Source organism: Sarcophilus harrisii, chromosome 1 (genome assembly GCF_902635505.1).
Source record: "Sarcophilus harrisii chromosome 1, mSarHar1.11, whole genome shotgun sequence".
Classification (NCBI taxonomy): Eukaryota; Metazoa; Chordata; class Mammalia; order Dasyuromorphia; family Dasyuridae; genus Sarcophilus; species Sarcophilus harrisii.
The window spans coordinates 504,288,446-504,306,628 of NC_045426.1; the positions used below are offsets into that span (position 1 = coordinate 504,288,446).

The 18,183-nt window shown below is 33.9% G+C and overlaps 1 protein-coding gene across 6 annotated transcripts in view; it reads left to right on the top strand.

Annotated features, from left to right (window-relative positions):
- The window catches only part of ANKRD12 (ankyrin repeat domain 12), a 173,980-nt gene that overhangs the window by 148,267 nt on the left and 7,530 nt on the right, over positions 1-18,183 (top strand). For all 6 annotated transcript variants that reach the window (XM_012541541.3, XM_012541540.3, XM_023496243.2 and 3 more), the window contains 2 exons: positions 10,733-10,831; positions 12,969-13,112. In XM_012541541.3, coding sequence (XP_012396995.1) covers positions 10,733-10,831; positions 12,969-13,112 — 243 coding nt within the window. The remainder of the gene's footprint in view (positions 1-10,732; positions 10,832-12,968; positions 13,113-18,183) is intronic.

Below are 18,183 nucleotides of genomic sequence, written 5' to 3' on the forward strand. Positions count from 1 at the left end.
GAGAAAAAAATTAGACAGTCCTGTTGAGTGTCAGTGGATTACCAAGTAATGTATTCAGGGTAATTATAAGGCATAAACAGATTTATATTAGATTTAAGTTTTATATTAGATGTTTTCTCCCTAATGGGAATAAGTTTTGAGTCCTTAAGAATATTTGATTTTGTGACTATTTAAACTTTACAAAGATTTGTAAAGCACTTATCAAGAGAAAAGCAGGTATTGTGATGGACAAAGATACAATATAATACAAAGACAAAATGATGGGCCCTCATCTTGAGAAATTTACTTTCATCTAGGAGGTTAAGGTGAATATACCTTTAAATAAAGGCAAAGTAGTTTGAGAGTGAAAGGAGCTCTAACAGTTAAATAAAATAAAAATAAATTAAAAAGCTGTGACAACTGAATCAAAAAAAAATTTTTTTTCAAGTAGGAGGTACTTCTTGAACCAAGTTTTAAAAGTAAGACAAGTATTCTAAGTGACCTAAGAGAGGAAGGAGAGTGCATGTGAATGTGAAACCTGTCTCAAAAGATAGGCTAGAGCCAAAATGTGTATTGCTTGATTTCCAGACTAATTTATTTTTATGTCTAGAATCTTTTTAGCCAATCCAAAAACTTCCATTATATTTTTATATACTTTGATATTAAAAATAGGTGTTTTAATATTTGATGTAAAAATTATTGATTGAGCACTTTCTTATCTTCAGAAATTAGTTGCTATGCAATTAATTATTGTTTGTAAACTGTAATATTCCATAGTCCTAGATTCCCCTAAAGCTCTGAACTCATAAGGAATTAGGTCAAATCCTGAGGGTCTGATCCTAAGAGAGTAATTTTCTCTCTATTCTAGAAGTCTTCCAACATACGTGATATAATAATTTGTGTCACCAGGATAGTGCCTGGCAGATGGTAGTAAATTATTTGCCAAAATAGAATATAATATTGTCCCTTCAAGATAACAACTATGTCTTTCTTTTGAATATTATGAAATTAAAAGTTAAGTGATATAGTTATGCTAATGATTAGAGCATTTAGGCAGAAAGAAAATTAGAACTGGGCTCCAGTCTGAGGCTCGGCAACTCAATTTCCTCATCTGTAAAATAGGCTTCCCTCATAAGATGGCTGGCTGTGAAGATCAAATGAAATAATGCATGTAAAAATGGTATAATAATTTGAGTTTCCTCTAGATTTGACCAAAAGAGTCCCCAACTTTCATACAAATATTGTAGGTATCAAAAGCATGTTAGTACAAGTGCAAACAATGCAAGAATTCTCTGAATTCCTCAAACTAAAACAACCAGAAAGGGTTGTGATTTAATATTACTATCGAATCAGTCCTTTGCCGTTCCATTGAGTCTTCCTTTTCTATAGAATCTTTTACTAAGTCTCCCCTTTATGCTGTACCCTCCCAAAAATCTTATAGAACTGAGACTGAACAAGCCATTACTTTCCCATCAGATCAGCACCATCCAAGTAACTCCCTAACATTGGTCTCTAAATAGGATGCTATGTAAGGACTATATAAATTATCCTCTTTAGGGAGGTAAATCCCAAGCTGGCATAATACCCAGAGAAGGCTAGATTTCTGGAACACTTTGCCTAACAAAATTCAAAATCCCTAACCAAGAGGTTGGGGTGCAGGAAAATTTGTCCAGGATCTGTCCTTTCAATTTGTGTATTATAAAATTATATTACTATGAACTTTTGTACAAGTTGCCATCAAGTGCTTTGGAAAGAAAAGAGGATCTTGTGTCTGTGCACAAATTTATACACATACCCTGTAGGTCTGCTGGACTATATACTTAAATCTGTTTTATGCAAGCAAGAAAGGAAATCCTTAAAGAAGGAGCTGATCTAGTAGCTCATTTTGATAGACTATACAAAAGGAGGTGGCTCCTTAGACAGTAGTCTCTTTATTCTAAGCCTCAAAAAAGCAACTATTTTCAGGTCCTTATGTTCTTTCAGTGGAACCTCAGTGAATATGCCCACTTTTTCTGGAAAGATATCCTTCTGATGGTTCCTGATCCTGTAATTTCATGTTTTTCAGTAATTTATCTTCCTTTAACAAACACACATCATATTATTGACCAATTAAATATTCTCCCCAAAATCATATTGGTAATTTAGAGGCACGGTGGTATATGTCCCCAGTTCTAAAGAGTTCTTTACTAATATGAAGAGGCTCTATGAATGATTCTCTGCCACTTTAGAGAAGCTCCAACAGTTATCTTGATTGCTTAAATCATAGCTGGGCTAACGACATTGATAATGCATAGATCCTAAGAATTGCTGAAATTAAGTCTTTTGTGGGGGTCCTCCCCCTCTCTAAATCATATGCAAATTCCATAAGCAAAATTTTGCTAGTTCCTATAGGTTAATGGTTCTCAAATTTTTGTTCTCAATATTTTTATACTATTAAAAATTATTGAGGATCTGGCCAAAGAGTTTTTGTTTACATGAGCATATTTATAGATACTTATCATAATAGAAATAAAAATAAATTTTGAATTTGTAGACCCTTTGAAAAGGTTTCAGAGACTCCAGATTTCTCTGGACCACACTTTGAGAACCATTGCTATAGATAACGTCTAGGATTTGTTTCCTCTTAAAAACAGTTTAAGGAGGGAAAAAAGCAAAACTAGAAAGCAGCTTAAAAAATAGCTTCCCTCTTCAGAAGGAAATTCTATTTTAAAAGGAGTTAAATCAAAAGTCTACTTCTCTCAGGTGGAAAACTAAACTATTCTGGATAAAAATTTCTTAGGGTAATCCCTGCATTACATGAAGCAATACAAATAGAGGTACAAGGGAGAAAAAATTTCTTCATTAGATTTCTAAAGTACAATGTGGCAATCAAGAAGGAAACAAAAAAATTTCTCCAGTGTACCCCTTCAGTCCATAGATTAATTGAAAATGAAATTCAAGATGAATGGGTTGATCAAATCTTCAATATCCAAAAACTTACCTTCAAAAAAAGAGAGAGAGAGAGAGAGAAAAGCACCTGAGATGTAAAAGGCATAATACTTGAGCTATAAAACTATTTTTCTTGTGGATTTGGAGCCTATGATGATCCCCAACACGTTATTTAGATTGTCACAAAAGAACAAGAAGTTTAGGTGTAAAAAATTTAAAATATAACAGACATGAGTTGTTCCTTGAGTTGAAGGGCTCTCAAAAAAGGAGTAGGCACTTGAATTTGATTGAAAATCAACCCCCAATATCCTGGATAAATTCTGTAGGTTCATGCTTAGATCTTTAGACCCAGTAAGATGGGGGGGGGGGGAAATCCTGAGTAAGCCTCACAGATGTCGTGTGTTCAGAAAGGGAAACAAAAACAGAAGAGAGCTAGTAACTTGGGCCATGACCAGTTACAAAAATTTAGAAAGCACTGAAATAGCCCATCATCTCCTTCTGAAAGGAAACTGAATTTGGGGTTATTATCAAGACAAACTTTTGGCATTCCAATAAATCCTTTCCCAGAAAGTCCTATACAGTTCCTTCCAAAATTTGTATTAATTAACCTGTAGTTTGGTATCCAATCAAAAAATAAATGTCCCTTGAGGAAGGCAACAACTAAGTGCCTACTTATGTCCCAGGTACTGGGCTAAGTGCGTTACAAAGATTATCTCATATGTTCTTTGTAACAGCATTAAAAAAAGTAGATGCCATTATTAGCCTCATTGTATGGTTGAGGAATCAGTTTTAACTGAATTTAAGTAGGCTTGCTTAGACTCACACAGAAAATGAGTGTTTGAGGCTAGATTTAAATTGTGATCATTCTGACACTTGTCTCAGTACTCTTTCCACTGTCTCTTAAAAGCTATTTCCTTCCTATCAGATCAACATTGTCCAAGTAATTCACTAGCTTCTCTCTCTCCCTCTTTCTCTTTTCCTCTCCCATTCCCTCTCTCAACCACCCCCAACATTGCCACACTCCCCATTTTCTTCTTCTCTAGCTAGAAGACTAGATTCCTGAAATCATTCTGCCTAAGAAATTCAAAATCTCTCCTATGCTAAACATGTCATGTGCTTTTGCCATAACCCCTCATCAGCTGCTTCAGGGAAGAGGAAACTATATGAAAACAGGTTTATATACCACACCTTTACCCTTCTTTTCCTTTCCCACACCCATACAGGTCTGCTTTGCTATACTTGAATCTTATGTACACATAAAAAGAAATCTCAGAAGAACATGTCTGATTACTTTTAAAGACTAAAAACAAAAGGATGGTTCATCTGGCAGGAGCCTCATCTCTTTAGCACCAGCTAGCCACTCATAAATTATCTGTGTCTACTTATCAGCAAAGTCCCAAGAGTTATACCCACTCCCTCTTATAAAATCTATTGGATATTTCTTCAAATTGGTCACTCCTTTAATTAGCTACCTATTGTAATAAATTACATGGACAATGGAAAATAAAATCATAAAAATAAGTGGCCTGGTAATCCAAAAAATTATTAAGTTGCATTAACATAGAATCTAATGTTGAGAACAAAACAGGTAATAAGCCACTTGTACTCTGCCTTTATTAGGCTATATTTGGATTATTGTGTTCTACTTTAATGCCACATCTTAGGAAGGAAATTGTTAAATGGGAGTTTATACAGAGAAAAATGTCCCAAGATGGTACCAGGATCTGTTGACGGAATTGAGGATGATTAGCACAGAGAAGATTGAAGAGGTGATAGAATAAGAAGTGGTCTTACAATATTTCAAGGTGTATGTTGTAGAATTAGACTTTCTGTTGGCCTCTTAGCATAATTATTCTTGGATTATTAAGTAGACATTCAGGAAGCTAAATTTCAGTTCAATAAAGAACTTCCTAAAAATGAGAGCTGTCCAAAAGTGAGATGCCTCTTCTGACATGATGATGTTCCTCACTGGAGGTCTTCAAATGAAAAGAGTCTGTATCATCTTCTAGTGTAAATATTGTAGAAGGATACATGCCTCGAGTAGCCTCATCTAGGTGATTTGTGAAATGCTTTTAAACTTTATAGATAAACATAAACTTTCTATAAAAATTCTGTGTTAGAAACAAGTAAACCTCAGTCAAAACTGATTTGTAGCACATTTTAAAATGCTGATTTTAAATTGCAGTATTATCTTTTACTTGACAAATGAAGCTGATATTTAACTTACAAGCTAAGTTGTAGAAATTAGTAACACCTCATAGATGGCATTATAAGGAAATTAGATTTTCTAATTCAATTTATCTAGCATTTTAAGGGAAAGGTGTTACACTTGCTGATTTTATGACATTGAATTTTACCCCATCACAGAATAAACATTTTAATCAATTTTGATGAAAATTCTAATAAAAATCTGTTATATACTTCCTTGTCTTCCTAAATAGAAAATCCTGATATTTACCTCTTGCTGATTATGAGTCATCATTAGAAATATGTTATTTTATTATACTGTGATATAATGATTTCCCCAGAAAACTAGTAAAATGTATAAGGGAGTGGTTCTCAAACTTTTGTTTTCAGTATCTTTATCCTATTAAAAATTATTGAGGATCTCTCCAAAGAGTTTTTGTTTATCTGGATTATATTTATAGACATTTACCATATTGGAAATAAAAACTATTTTTGAATTTATAGGCCCTCTAAAAGAATTTCAGAAATCCCCAGGATTCTCTAGAGTCTAGACCATATTTTGAGAATCACTGGTATAAGGTATTTGCCCCTATCCTAAATAGCTCCAGCCTTGGGGCCATTATGCTTGTTAAAATTTTTCTGTCTCTCTCACTTCTTCTGTCAGTTGCCATTTCTAATAATTTGCTATAGGTTTGAGATCCACACTTTTTAGAATCGTGTTTAAAGGAAAAATAAAATAAGATGTTGAGTTAAAACAGTGAATTTTCATTACTTAATTCCTTTCACTGATTAATTTTTTTAGGGGAGATTTGCCGAATCAGCCTTCTGTTCTTATAATATACTTTCATCTTTCCTGTTCTGGTGAAATTACCATCTCAAAGATCAGCAATGACTTCCTACTCACCAAAAACAATCACATTTCTCAGTGCTCATCTTTGACTCTTCTGTAACATTTTAAATTGTGGATTAACCCTAGCTTTCTGGGTATATTCTTATTCTTTTGCTTCCCTGATTATTCTTCTTCCTTCCTTGAACTCCAGATTTATATTTCTAAATAACTACTGGATACCTTCATCTGATATCCCACCAGCAGCTGAATCTCAGTGTGACTTAAATTGAATTTGGAGAAATAATCTTTCTAAAACCTGTTATGTTTTTGAACTTATGTAAAAGACATCATTATTCCCTAAATCATTTGTGTTTGTAACTTCATAAGCATATTTGACTCTCCCTTTGACCATACATCCTATCAGTTTACAAATTCTATTCAAGCTCTCTTCAAAATATCTCCTAAATTTATTACCTCATATTTCCCCTCACCATCACACTAGTTCAGACCTTTATTAACTAACACCTAAACTATTCTAATTGGACTCTTTCCTTAGCCCTCAACCTGTCCACTCTAAGACATTCCTAGCCCCATTCCAAACCTAAACTATATAACTCCTACAAAATTAATCTTTTGCCCACCTCTAGTCATGGCACTCCATTTTTAGAAAAGTTCTTTTTATCTATAGTTTAAGGGTCAAACTTTTACTTGATTCTTCCTCTGAAGGCCCTATCTAATCAAATTTTAATCAATCTTTTTGATACTCATTCAGTTTCCTGTCATATATCCTACATTGCAACCAAACTGACTACTTGCTAACCACTCCCCTCCCAACAAGTCCTGTGTTTTCTGCTATTCTCTGTAGCTTGAATGGACTGTTCAGTTGTTCTCTTTCCATTCCTATAAGCATTGTCTATTTAAATCCCAATTGTACCTTAAGAGCTAGATGATAGCTACTTCCTCGCTGATTTTTTCTTGATTCACTTACCTTTTTATCCATATCTTACCAACCTTCAAACCCATTCCAATCATCTGCCTTCTCCTCTCTTCCATACTAATAAAGAAGATTCCACAACATGCTATGTTGTCTGATTTCAATTAGGCCCTCACTACTACACAGTAGACTTTCTAGTCATCCTTAATTTACTTTCATACTACCCACACAATAACTAGGCAGCTAGATGGCACAGTGGATAGAGCTCAGGGGCTGGACTGAAGAAGATTCATCTTTCCTGAATTCAAGTCCAGCCTTAGACATTAACTAACTGTGTGAACTTGGACAAGTCACTTAATGCTCTTTGTTTCAGTTTTCTCATCTGTAAAATGAGCTATAAAAGGACATGGCAAACTATTTCAGTATCTTTGCCAAGAGAATTGCATACAACTGAAACAACAATAACAAAATAATAACTTTAACAAACTTCCCCTTCAAACTTCTTAGGCCTTTCCTTTCCTTTCACAGATGACCTGACCTCCCACTGTACTCAGAAAATTAAGGCCAACTGCCCCGAGCCCTCTTATATTACTTCATTACTTTATCTTACTTAAAATCTCTCTACTTCTTCCTCCAGTATTTTCTTCTCCAGATTCCAAAGGAGAAGTACCCCCTTCTATTTGTATTCTTTAATTCCATCACTCCTATCCCAGGAAGTTGTCCCATCTTTAATTCCTTCCCTCACTTCTTTTTTTATTCCTTCCTTACCTGACATCAATAAGTGCCAGATTATAGGTAATAGATTAACAAATAAATAAGTTAATAGGTTAAACTCTATTAACCAACCTAGGTTAACTCTATTAACCTATATCCCTTTCACTTCCAGGTCTCATTGCCTTCATTTCTTCATAATCTCTCTATTAATTTTTAACCTATCTCAGTCAGGTTTTTAATATTCCACTATTTCTTAAACTACTTTATGCAATTAACAATGATCTTTTTTAACTGCCAAATCCCTTTAGCTGCTAATTTCCTTTCCTCAGCTTCATTCCTTGGACTTAGATTTTGACACTGTTGAGCACTTCCTCTTGGGCTTTTTCCTTGGGCACTAGATTTTACTGCTTTTTTTTTTGTATTTGTTCATCCCAAAATCATAGATTTAGAAAGAGTTCATCAGTCCATCATTTGACAGAAAAAGGGAAGGAAGACCTAGAGGTGACTTGTCCAAGGTCAAGACTTCCAATTCTGAAATTAGTACTCTTAAAATATATTTAATATTTTTATTTTCCCTCTTTACATGTAAAACAATTTTCTTATATTTGTTTTTATAATTATGCTTCAATCTGTACTCAGAGACAATCAGCTCTTTCTCTGAGTATAGATATATTTTTCATCATAAATCCTTCATAATAGTCATGGACATTGTATGCTGAAAAATAGCCGAGTCATCCACAGCTAATCATCCCAGAACATTGCTATTATTTTATACATAGTACATTTCACTTTGAGTTCATGGAATTCTTTCCAGGTTTTTCTGAGAGCATTCTGCTCATCATTTTCCATAGAGCAATAGTATTCTTCCACCCTTTAATAACAAGTTCCATCAAGACTCAATTTGAATCTCTATTTTCTCGCTTAGTGATCTCATCAGCTTAGTGTTTTCACTTATGCTCTCAGTGAAGATGACGCCCAAATGTAGTTGTACAATAGTTCAAATTTCCTGAACTTGTAGTCTTCCATAGCCCACTGTCTACTGGGCATATCTGCATTAATGTTAAATGAGCATCTGTTGGAATCCTGAGTGTCAACTCAACTTGAAACAAGGTGAAAACTCAAGGGTGATGTCAGAATCCTGGTGTTAACTCAATGGAATTGATACAGTGCTTATTGGTTCACACCTTAGAGTGAATCCTTACAAGGTGATAAGTTGCTAATATTAATAGACAATAATGCTTGTGTTCACACCTTTAGAGAGCTCATATAAGCAAGAAGTACTTAAGTACTCATTGGAGTTCACAGTTTGGGAGATTTCAAGGGTTTAGTATGAGATATCCAAATTCACACCTCCCTTAATCCCTGCCTCCAGAAGGAGGAGTCAACCTTTGGGAGATCATATATAAAGAGACTCTTCGCTTTGGGTTAGAGAGTTACTTTGGAACATTGTCAGGGGTCAGAGGAGGAGCACTCTGGAAGATACAGAAGCCCACAAGCCCTCTCTTGGAGGCGAAGACAGAATCATTCCATCTTTGTGCTGGCTGGAGGCTGAAGGGAGCAGAGGCAAAGGACTAGCTGCAAGAGCTCTTGGAACCAAGCAGTTAACCTGTCTGGTCCCTTCCATTCACCACTTTCTGGATCTCTCCACATCACCTGGCAATTATCTGAAGATAGTTGAGCTGCTCACACTGGACACTGCTCTTCTGGTGGGTTATAAAACCTGTTGGCTGGAGCCAGTGCATCTTTATCAAAAATTTAAAAATTAATGGTATAGAGAACTAAATTTAGAAGTTCTCTAGGGTTACCTGTGGCTTGAGTTCACACTAGGATTCCAACAAGCATCTTAAACTTAAATATTTAAAACTAAACTGAGTATTTCTTCCCCTCAACTTGTCCCTCCTACAAACTTACCTGTGTCTGTGGAAGGCCTCATCTTCACAGTTATCTGAGTTCATCACCTCCAAGTTGTCCTCTCCCTCATTCACCCCTATATGTAGTCAATTGCCAAATTTGGATTCCATCTTCCCAGTATCTTACTACCATCCTATTCTCTCCAGTCACTTGGCCATCACCACTTCAGGTGCTCATGACATCTCCTTTAAATTATTTTAATTGCACCCTACTTGGGCTCTCTGTTTCCAATCTTACCTCTTTCCAATTCATTCTCCACAAAATTTATCAAATAACCCTCCACAATGTTGGCACATGTCACTCTCCTGCTAAAAAAAAAAAAAATACCCTTCATTTGTTTTCCTTTTGCCTTGAAGGTAAAATACAGATTCCTTAGCTCAGTATGGAAGGCTCTCAATACTATGGCTCCAACTTTTCTTTTCAAAGACATGAAAGTTATTTTTCATATTCACTACTTTTTATTACTACATTTCTTACTGCATTCACACTTCACTACTATTTTCTAATTTAATAAGTCTCCTGCTTTGCATTAAATAAGACAGCCCACATAGAATGCATTTTGTCCTTATGTATCACAAATTATTATTTTCCTTCAAGGCTTCTATTCAGATATCACCTCTTCCACAGAAGACTACCAAGATTGCCTAGTTGTTAGTTCTCCTCTCTTCCTTGTATTTACTTAATTGTGTACATGTTGTATCCCCTGGGTTATTAGTTCTTTGAAAGCAAAGATTGTTTTATTTTTATATCCCCAATGCCTACCATTGTGTACAAGTCTTGTATATTATGGATATTTAATAAAATGTCCTTTGAATTCTCCACCATCCAGAAATGACATCCATTTTGTTCCAAGGTGCTATACTTTATATTCTATTTTGTGTTATTCTTACTTATGTACATACCTATCTCCCTCTTCTTGTGGACAAAGACCGCATCTTATCTATGTTTAAATTTCCTCCAGTATCTGGCCCAGTGCTTTTAATGAATAAATGATGCTTAATAAGTATTTGTTGAACTTTTTTGACCACTCGGGTTTTCTATTATTTTTTTCCTTACTGGGTAAGTAATGTCTAAAAAAGTATGATATTGTTTCTAGGTTACATTTCATTGACTAGAATTTGACCTATAGCATATTAAAATCTTAAGTATATGGTAGATTCTGTTTTAATGGAGATAAATTATTTTTAATGTTTCTTTTTTAAAAAATATAAAACTTAATAACTATATTATGTATCATTTTTTTCCCTTAGATTACACCACCTCCATCCCTGTCAGATCCACTTAAAGAGCTTTTTCGGCAACAGGAAGTTGTAAGAATGAAACTGCGTTTGCAACATAGTATTGAAAGGGTACTAATTTCTTACTGTTTTTTTTTTTTTTTAAGGAGTTTGATGTTTAATACAGAGATGAAATTAGATTTGTCCTCTAATTGACCAGTCTATTTTGACAATGGGTTACAGTTTCCTCCAATTCTTTATTATAGTTGCCTTTTTTTTTTTAAATGAGAAAACAGTTCATTTATCTAATTCATTAAAAACTTGTTTTGAAATAGATTATTTTGAGATACCTTCTTCCATAATTCTTGATTATGTTATAAGTAATATAACATAAATATAAGCTCCAGGCAGCTTCCTGTCATTATCCTGTGTTGAATTTTTTCAACAAAATCCCAAGTTCTGTGACTTTTGTTTTTTTGCTGAGGCAATTGGGGTTAAGTGACTTGCCCTGGGTCACACAGCCAGGAAATATTAAGTATTTGAGATCAACTTTGAACTCAAGTCCTCCTGACTTCAGGGCTAGTGCTCTGTCCACTGTGCCACCTAGTTGGCTCTAGTTCTTTGACTTTTAATTGAGTCCTTTAAAGGACCCCAAGTCTTGGGAGAGTTATTTGATCTTACAAATCATAGATCTGGCTATTGTATTCAAATGAACTTAAACTATCAGTTTCTTGATAAGTTTTTTTTTTTTTTATGATATTATGCACTATTGCATCTGCCCCTGGAATATTTCTCTTAAAGCATGTAAAAAGACAGTTTGCCCCTCACCCCAACCCAATCAATCCTTCAAGGAGATAGACTAGAAGATTGTGATGGCAACAGTATCTTGTGATATTCATTCTTTTAATGTAGAAAAAAATATTTGTATCTAGTTACAGAAACCTCTGGAGGCTTCTAAAAACCCTTTATATTCAATATGTACCTTTAATTCCTAAATTTCCTAAAATGTACTACTAAATAAGTTATTAATCTTTAATAATAATGTCCAGAAACCATAATAAATGTGATGTTATTTATGTAAAAATGTTAGAAGAAATTATATCCAGTGAATAAATAAAGCATAAAATTATTGCAAGCTTTCTCTCTTGCCTTTCTTGCATTTGTAGAGATCATGAAAATCATTTCTGATTTGACATTCTTTTTAATATATTTGATATATTGTATAGCATTGTTTAGTATATTACTATAGTATACTGTTTTATTAGTATCTACTCTATAATACTAAAGAGATTTTTTTTTTCCCTCTGTGATCTTAAAAATGTAACATCTAGGGCAGCTAAGTGGTGCAGTGGATAGAGCATAAGCCCTGAAGTCAGGAGGACCTGAGTTCAAATGTGGTCTCAGACACTTAATCCTAGCTGTGTGACCCTGGGCAAGTCACTTAATCCCAATTATTTCAGCCTACATATATATATGTGTGTGTGTGTGTGTGTGTGTGTGTGTGTGTGTGTGTGTGTGTATAAAATATCTTTTTTCTTCCTCCTTTATATATTACTCCTTAAGAAAAACTGTTGGAAAAAAATGTAACAGCGATGAAAATACTCTTCTCTAGCCATTTTCTTTTTTCAAACCAAAATTTGAACCTTTCTGATTCATATATTTAACTTATGACCAAATTGGCAATAAATTTTAAGCATAGAGTTGCATTTTTAAAATATCATTTTAAAGTTCATTTTCTTCATTCAGATATTTGCCATCTAAAAAGTATCTAGTTGTTTTTTTTTTTAACTAAATTAACCTGATTTCTTTGCTATTAGGAGTTTTCAGTGGAGAAACTTTCTTTAACAATACAGATTAGAGATTGTTATGTATGACATAGTCTTAGAATTGCAAGGAATACACACATATATGTGTATATAAAAGTCAATCACCCCTTTTTCTTATTATAAATTATAAATGTTAGTTTTTTAAGTAGATAGCATAATACTTTTAGGCATGTTTATTTCTATGAAATCATCATATGCAAAAGAGGAACAGACAACTCATGAAAGAAAAGCATTTTCAAAAATTTTCAAACTTTGTCAAATCTCATTCTAGAAATTCAATAATCTATTTCTAAGCCCTTAATGAAAAGAAAACAAGTTCTGAATCTTGGAAAATAAAATAAATTTTAAGTGATACTTCAAATATAAAGTAAGTCACTGTGTAGTCTACATAGGTTTTTTTAAAATAAATTTTTTTACATAAAGTTTTCTTTTTATTCCACTAGGAAAAACTCATTGTATCTAATGAACAAGAAGTTCTTCGTGTTCATTATCGAGCTGCAAGAACATTAGCAAATCAGACACTGCCCTTCAGTGCATGCACTGTTCTCCTGGATGCAGAGGTGTACAATGTGCCCCTGGATTCCCAGGTATAATGTTTCTTGTGTGGTCGGTTAATTTTTCTGCATCTGTTGCTTTTGAAATAGAAACTATAAAATGTGGTAGAGAGATGGCAAAGTTTGTCATTGGTAGAGATATGTGCATGTATCTCACCTCTGGCACTGACCGTGTAATCGTGGGTAAATCTCTTAACCTCCCTTATCTGTAAAATGAGTGTATCACCTTTGGTATTTGCCTCACTAGGTGGTTGTTGTGTTGAGACTGTGTAAAGGTTTTTTTGCAAATCTTAAAGTATCTTTGTATGGTAGAAAGAACCTGTATTTTGAGTCAAGGATTCAGATCCCAGCTCTGCATTCAGTGTGACCTTGTGTGACCTTGAGTGTTTCACTTAGTCTTTCTGGGCCTCAGTTTCTTCTTCTGGAAACTGAAAGATAAAGAATGACCTTTAATATGTGATTCTGTGGTTCTGTATGAATGTTGTCTTTGGTTTTTTGCTATTATTTGATGAACACAGAAATAATTTTTAAGGGAGAAAAGGCATCTTAATCTTCTCTTTTAGGTAGGAGGGGAAATTTTCTGTTTCCAGCTATTTTAGTCTTCTATATGCAGCCAAAAGAATGTTTCATTCCTATGACATAGGACCTCTAAGTGGCAGTTTTATTTACAACTCAGATTTTAAAAAAAAAACTTTATCTTGGTTTCATTAGGTGGTTTTTCTAAGGTATTTTTTGTGTATAAATTTCTTGTACCTCCAAGATCCCCTCTGTCTCTTAACAAATGAGATTAAGTAAGTAGGTTTAAAGTTCCTGACATTTCTTTAATGTTAAAAAAAAAAAAAAAAAGGCGGGGGTAATAAATGTCAAGTCTTTCTTTGAACATTGGTGTTGACTGAAATAGGGAATATAATTCTAATGAAATATAATTTGTTAACTACAAAATGATTTACCAATATAAATGAAAAATACCATGTTACATATTGGAATCTGTTGGGGCTGGATGAAATAGTCATATAAAATAAAATGAATCTATGCAGAAGAGAAAGGGAATATACACTGTAAATAAAAATTTAAAATTTGGGATTATAGGAAATAAAACACAGTAATGAGAAAAAAAAAAGACTTGGAAATCATGATTGTCACCATTCATTTATTCAAAGAGATGGATATTAGCATGTGTGAGTAAAATTTAGATCATTTTTATCCTGGAAAATAATAGTACTTTTTCTCTAAGTATATATCAGGGACCTATGAATGTGAATTCCTATCACTCTAATGGACATAATTGCCTTAGATGTAAGCAATTCATATGACTTACCCACAGTCAATAAAGCAATAAGGGTCAGAATCATAATTTAAAATCAGGTCTTTTCAGGTCCAACTTTCCACCATACTATCAGTCAACATGCATTTATTAAATGTTTACTCTATGCTGTGATAAGACCTGGGAGTTTAGGAAAAAAGAAGAAAAGTTACCTTTCCCTGAATGAGCTCACATTCCAATGAGGGAGACAATATGTAAACAACTAGGTATGTACAAAACATATACCTAGAAGATGAAGACATTCTGAAAGAGGAAGACTTAGTACCTGGAGGTACTAAGAAGGAAATTTTTACAGAAAGTAGGATTTAAGCTGAACTTAGAAGGAAGCTAGTGAAACTAAGAAGTTGAAATGGAGAAGAAATATGGACTCAAGGGCTTAACGACCTGAATATAGGCCAGAGTAATTGTGTTGCTAAAGTGTAAGAAATAAAAGTTTAAAAAGTAAGAAAGGTAAGAAAAGTAGAAAGGTAAGAAAGCTCTAAATGTCAGTGGATTTTTCATTTGATTCTGGATGTGATAGGAAGCCATTGGAAATCTCCCAGCAGGGCTCATGAGGTAGGGGTAGGAAGAATGTGTGACATGGTCAGGCCTACAAGTTAGAAAAAAATAACCTTAGCAACTAAGTGGAAAGTGGATTCGAGTGGGGAGAGACAGTTAACCTAGTTAGAATGTTATTAAGGCAGGTATGACAAGTTTGGCAGTGGATTAGATACTTGGTGTGAGATTGATAAATCAAGGATGACAGGATGAGAGAATAGTCATCTTCAAATGTCTGAAGGATGTTGGTGCAAAAGTGACCTAGTTTTTCCCTGTATCTGCACAGGACTTTGAAGACAGAAATGATTTAATTAACCAGAAGAAATATTTGCTTTCTCTGTTAATTATAAAGAAGGGCCATTGTTGGACAAATAAAATACTGGGGAAAACTATTAGAGGAAGTTGTAAGATCTCTGTCTCTAAAAAATGAACCACATTTGTACATTGCTTTAAGTTCATAGAGCACTTTTCTTACAAAAGATTTTGCAGATAGAATAAGCAACCATATATTTTTTTTTAACATTTGTAATATGTACTTTCAAAAGATCGAATTACATGTTACTTTGAGGTTCTTTTTAGTTCTGTCAGTCTGATTTCAAGCCCCAGTCATCCTAAAAGAAAAATATTGGATAAGATTCATGAAAAAGACTGTTCAGAAGTTTACACATAGCCCTGGTAGTTACTAATATTTATTATGCTTTATTTTAGAAATATTGTAATGAAATTTAATCTGCTATTATAAAAATTTTTGAAAATCAGGATAGATTCAAAGTATAAGATGTAAAGCTCAAAAAAAGAAATTTTTCCTAAGCACTGGCCTCAGAGTCAGGAAAATTTGAATTGAAATCCTTATATCACCTACTGGCTGTGTGTGACCCCTCACAAATCCCTTAAATTTCTCAGTACTTTGGGCATCTCTCTGTGTAATAGAACAAGTGTCAGGCTACATTAGTTTGCTTACTGAAAATTCCCTATGCCATTGAAATTACCTGTCCAGCCCCTCTCTTCTGCAGTCAGGTAGTTCTTTACATTTGAGGCTTGATTCTATAGCATTAAGAAAAGATGTATTTGCAAATTTGGTTAGCTAATAATTTTATAGCATTCATATAATTAAATCTTTACTAAGGCCTTTGGTTTTGTTCTTCTAAAATGAAAGTAAAAGAAAATACATTCTCATATAAAACATGACATTTTTAAAGCATACTTATGTTTGGAGATTTAAGAATGTTGAGGAAAGGTTTTTTGTTTATTAAGTTTAAATAGCTAGAAAATTGAACACTTGTTAAAATAGATTTTCATTGATACATATTTTTCTTACATTGCCAGATTTTCCTCCCAGTATCCCTTCCTTTTCCTCTCCATCACATGTAACAATGTTTTTAAAGAAGGAAAGAGAATGAGAGAAAAAAATTAGCACAATCAGTAAATTTAAAAAGTCTTAAAATATAGAAAATATGCCCCACTCATGAGCTCTCACTTCTGTAAAGGAGTAGATGGTATCTTTTCATTTGTCTTCTTAAGGGCCATTCTTGTTCTTTATGATTTTGCAATATTCAAAGTAAATTTTTTTAAAAGCTGATTTGTATCAAAATCATTTTCTTTAGCCTTATTAGAAGAGTAGCACTCATACCTTTTTTCCTTTTCCTGATTATTTCTTATTCAACATTTTTATCACTTTTTCCATGTCATTTTCCTATTTTCAACTCATGGTTAGTTGGTGCAATATAACCCAGTGTGTGGGTGAGTATTAAATATTTCCAGAAAGGTTTTCTACCCCAGACATCATAAGGCATGTCTGAGAGTTCCAATTCCATTACAAAAGACTATATTCTGCAAAACAAACACTGGTGGAGAATGCTAAACCACTTTAACCCCTCCTGGGCTCATTGTCCATATATGCAAAATGAGGAGTTTGAATTAAATGATCCCAAAGTACTTTCCAGTTCTTATATTTTGAGGAATTAGTTTCCTGATGTTTTTGATGCAATTATAGGATGTGAGAGTAGATAATGGAAACAAGTACCTAGAATAATACCTGAAATATAACAAGCAATTAGTAATATTGATAGATTGAACACTAATGACCCTTTCTATGTTCAAATGAGTGTTTATTTCAGACAGCCCACTTAGGTGAGTGCTCATTACCTATTCAGATAATAAAGTATGTGGCATTTTAAGTGATCATTTGCCTTTGAAGGGGTCAGAAAATTTGGCTAAGAATTGGCACTGATAGTAAGTCTGTACCATTTTCCCTTTTCTCTCCCATTCACTGATGTGGGTAAACAGGAAAGACTGAGAGTTAAAGAGTGGTGAAGCTGGTCGTGAGAAAATGGAGTCAGTTAAGAGAGCCAGCTTTTCATGAAGAATCCCTATTTTCCCCTGTACCTTGTAAAAGAGTACAAGGTGGGGAAGAATTTCTCTCTTCCCCCACCAGTGGTATATTATATCATATGTAAATAACTGCAGGAGACATTTGTTGTTGTTGTTGAGTCATTTTTCAGTCATGCCCTACTCTCATGGAAACCCCATTGAGTTTTCTTGGCAAAGATGTAGGAATGTTTGGCCATTTTATTCTCCAGCTGATTTTACAGATAAAGAAACTGAGACAAAGTTAAGTGACTTGCTTAGGATCACATGTCTAGGAAGTGTCTGAGGTCAGATTTGAACTTTAGGAAGATGCATCTTTCATCCTCCAGGCCTGCTACTCTATCTCCTGAGCCACCTAGCTGCCTTAAGTTAAAGATAAATGAATTAAAATTCTGTCAGAGTAATCACTTTAAAGACATCCTATATTTGTTTTGGAATGTTAAATGCATATTCCTAAGTATTTCCTTATCTCAGAGATAGTCTTTTTCAGCACTTAGCCAACATAGTGCTAAACCATATAGCACTTCAGGTGGGAAGAATCCTTGTGCAACTCCCACTTCTCCCTCAAGGCTTTTTGGATACTTTTTGGTGTATATGATTTGAAGGATTGATATATTTATAATAAAATATTACATGGTTTGAGTTTAGATGTCTGGATTTAGCTATATACTGGGTAAATGTTGTATGTTACTCATAATTTGCTATTTTTGTTCAAATTCTCAAATGAATGTACACTCTCAGTGTTGGATAGTATTGCACGTAGAGCCTAACTTCGCTCCTAATTACCTTTATATCTCACTGCAGTGGCTCACTGGCAATACTTGTAGTTGCAACAGCTGAAAACCATACACGGTTCATCTTGTTTGTTGTAATGGC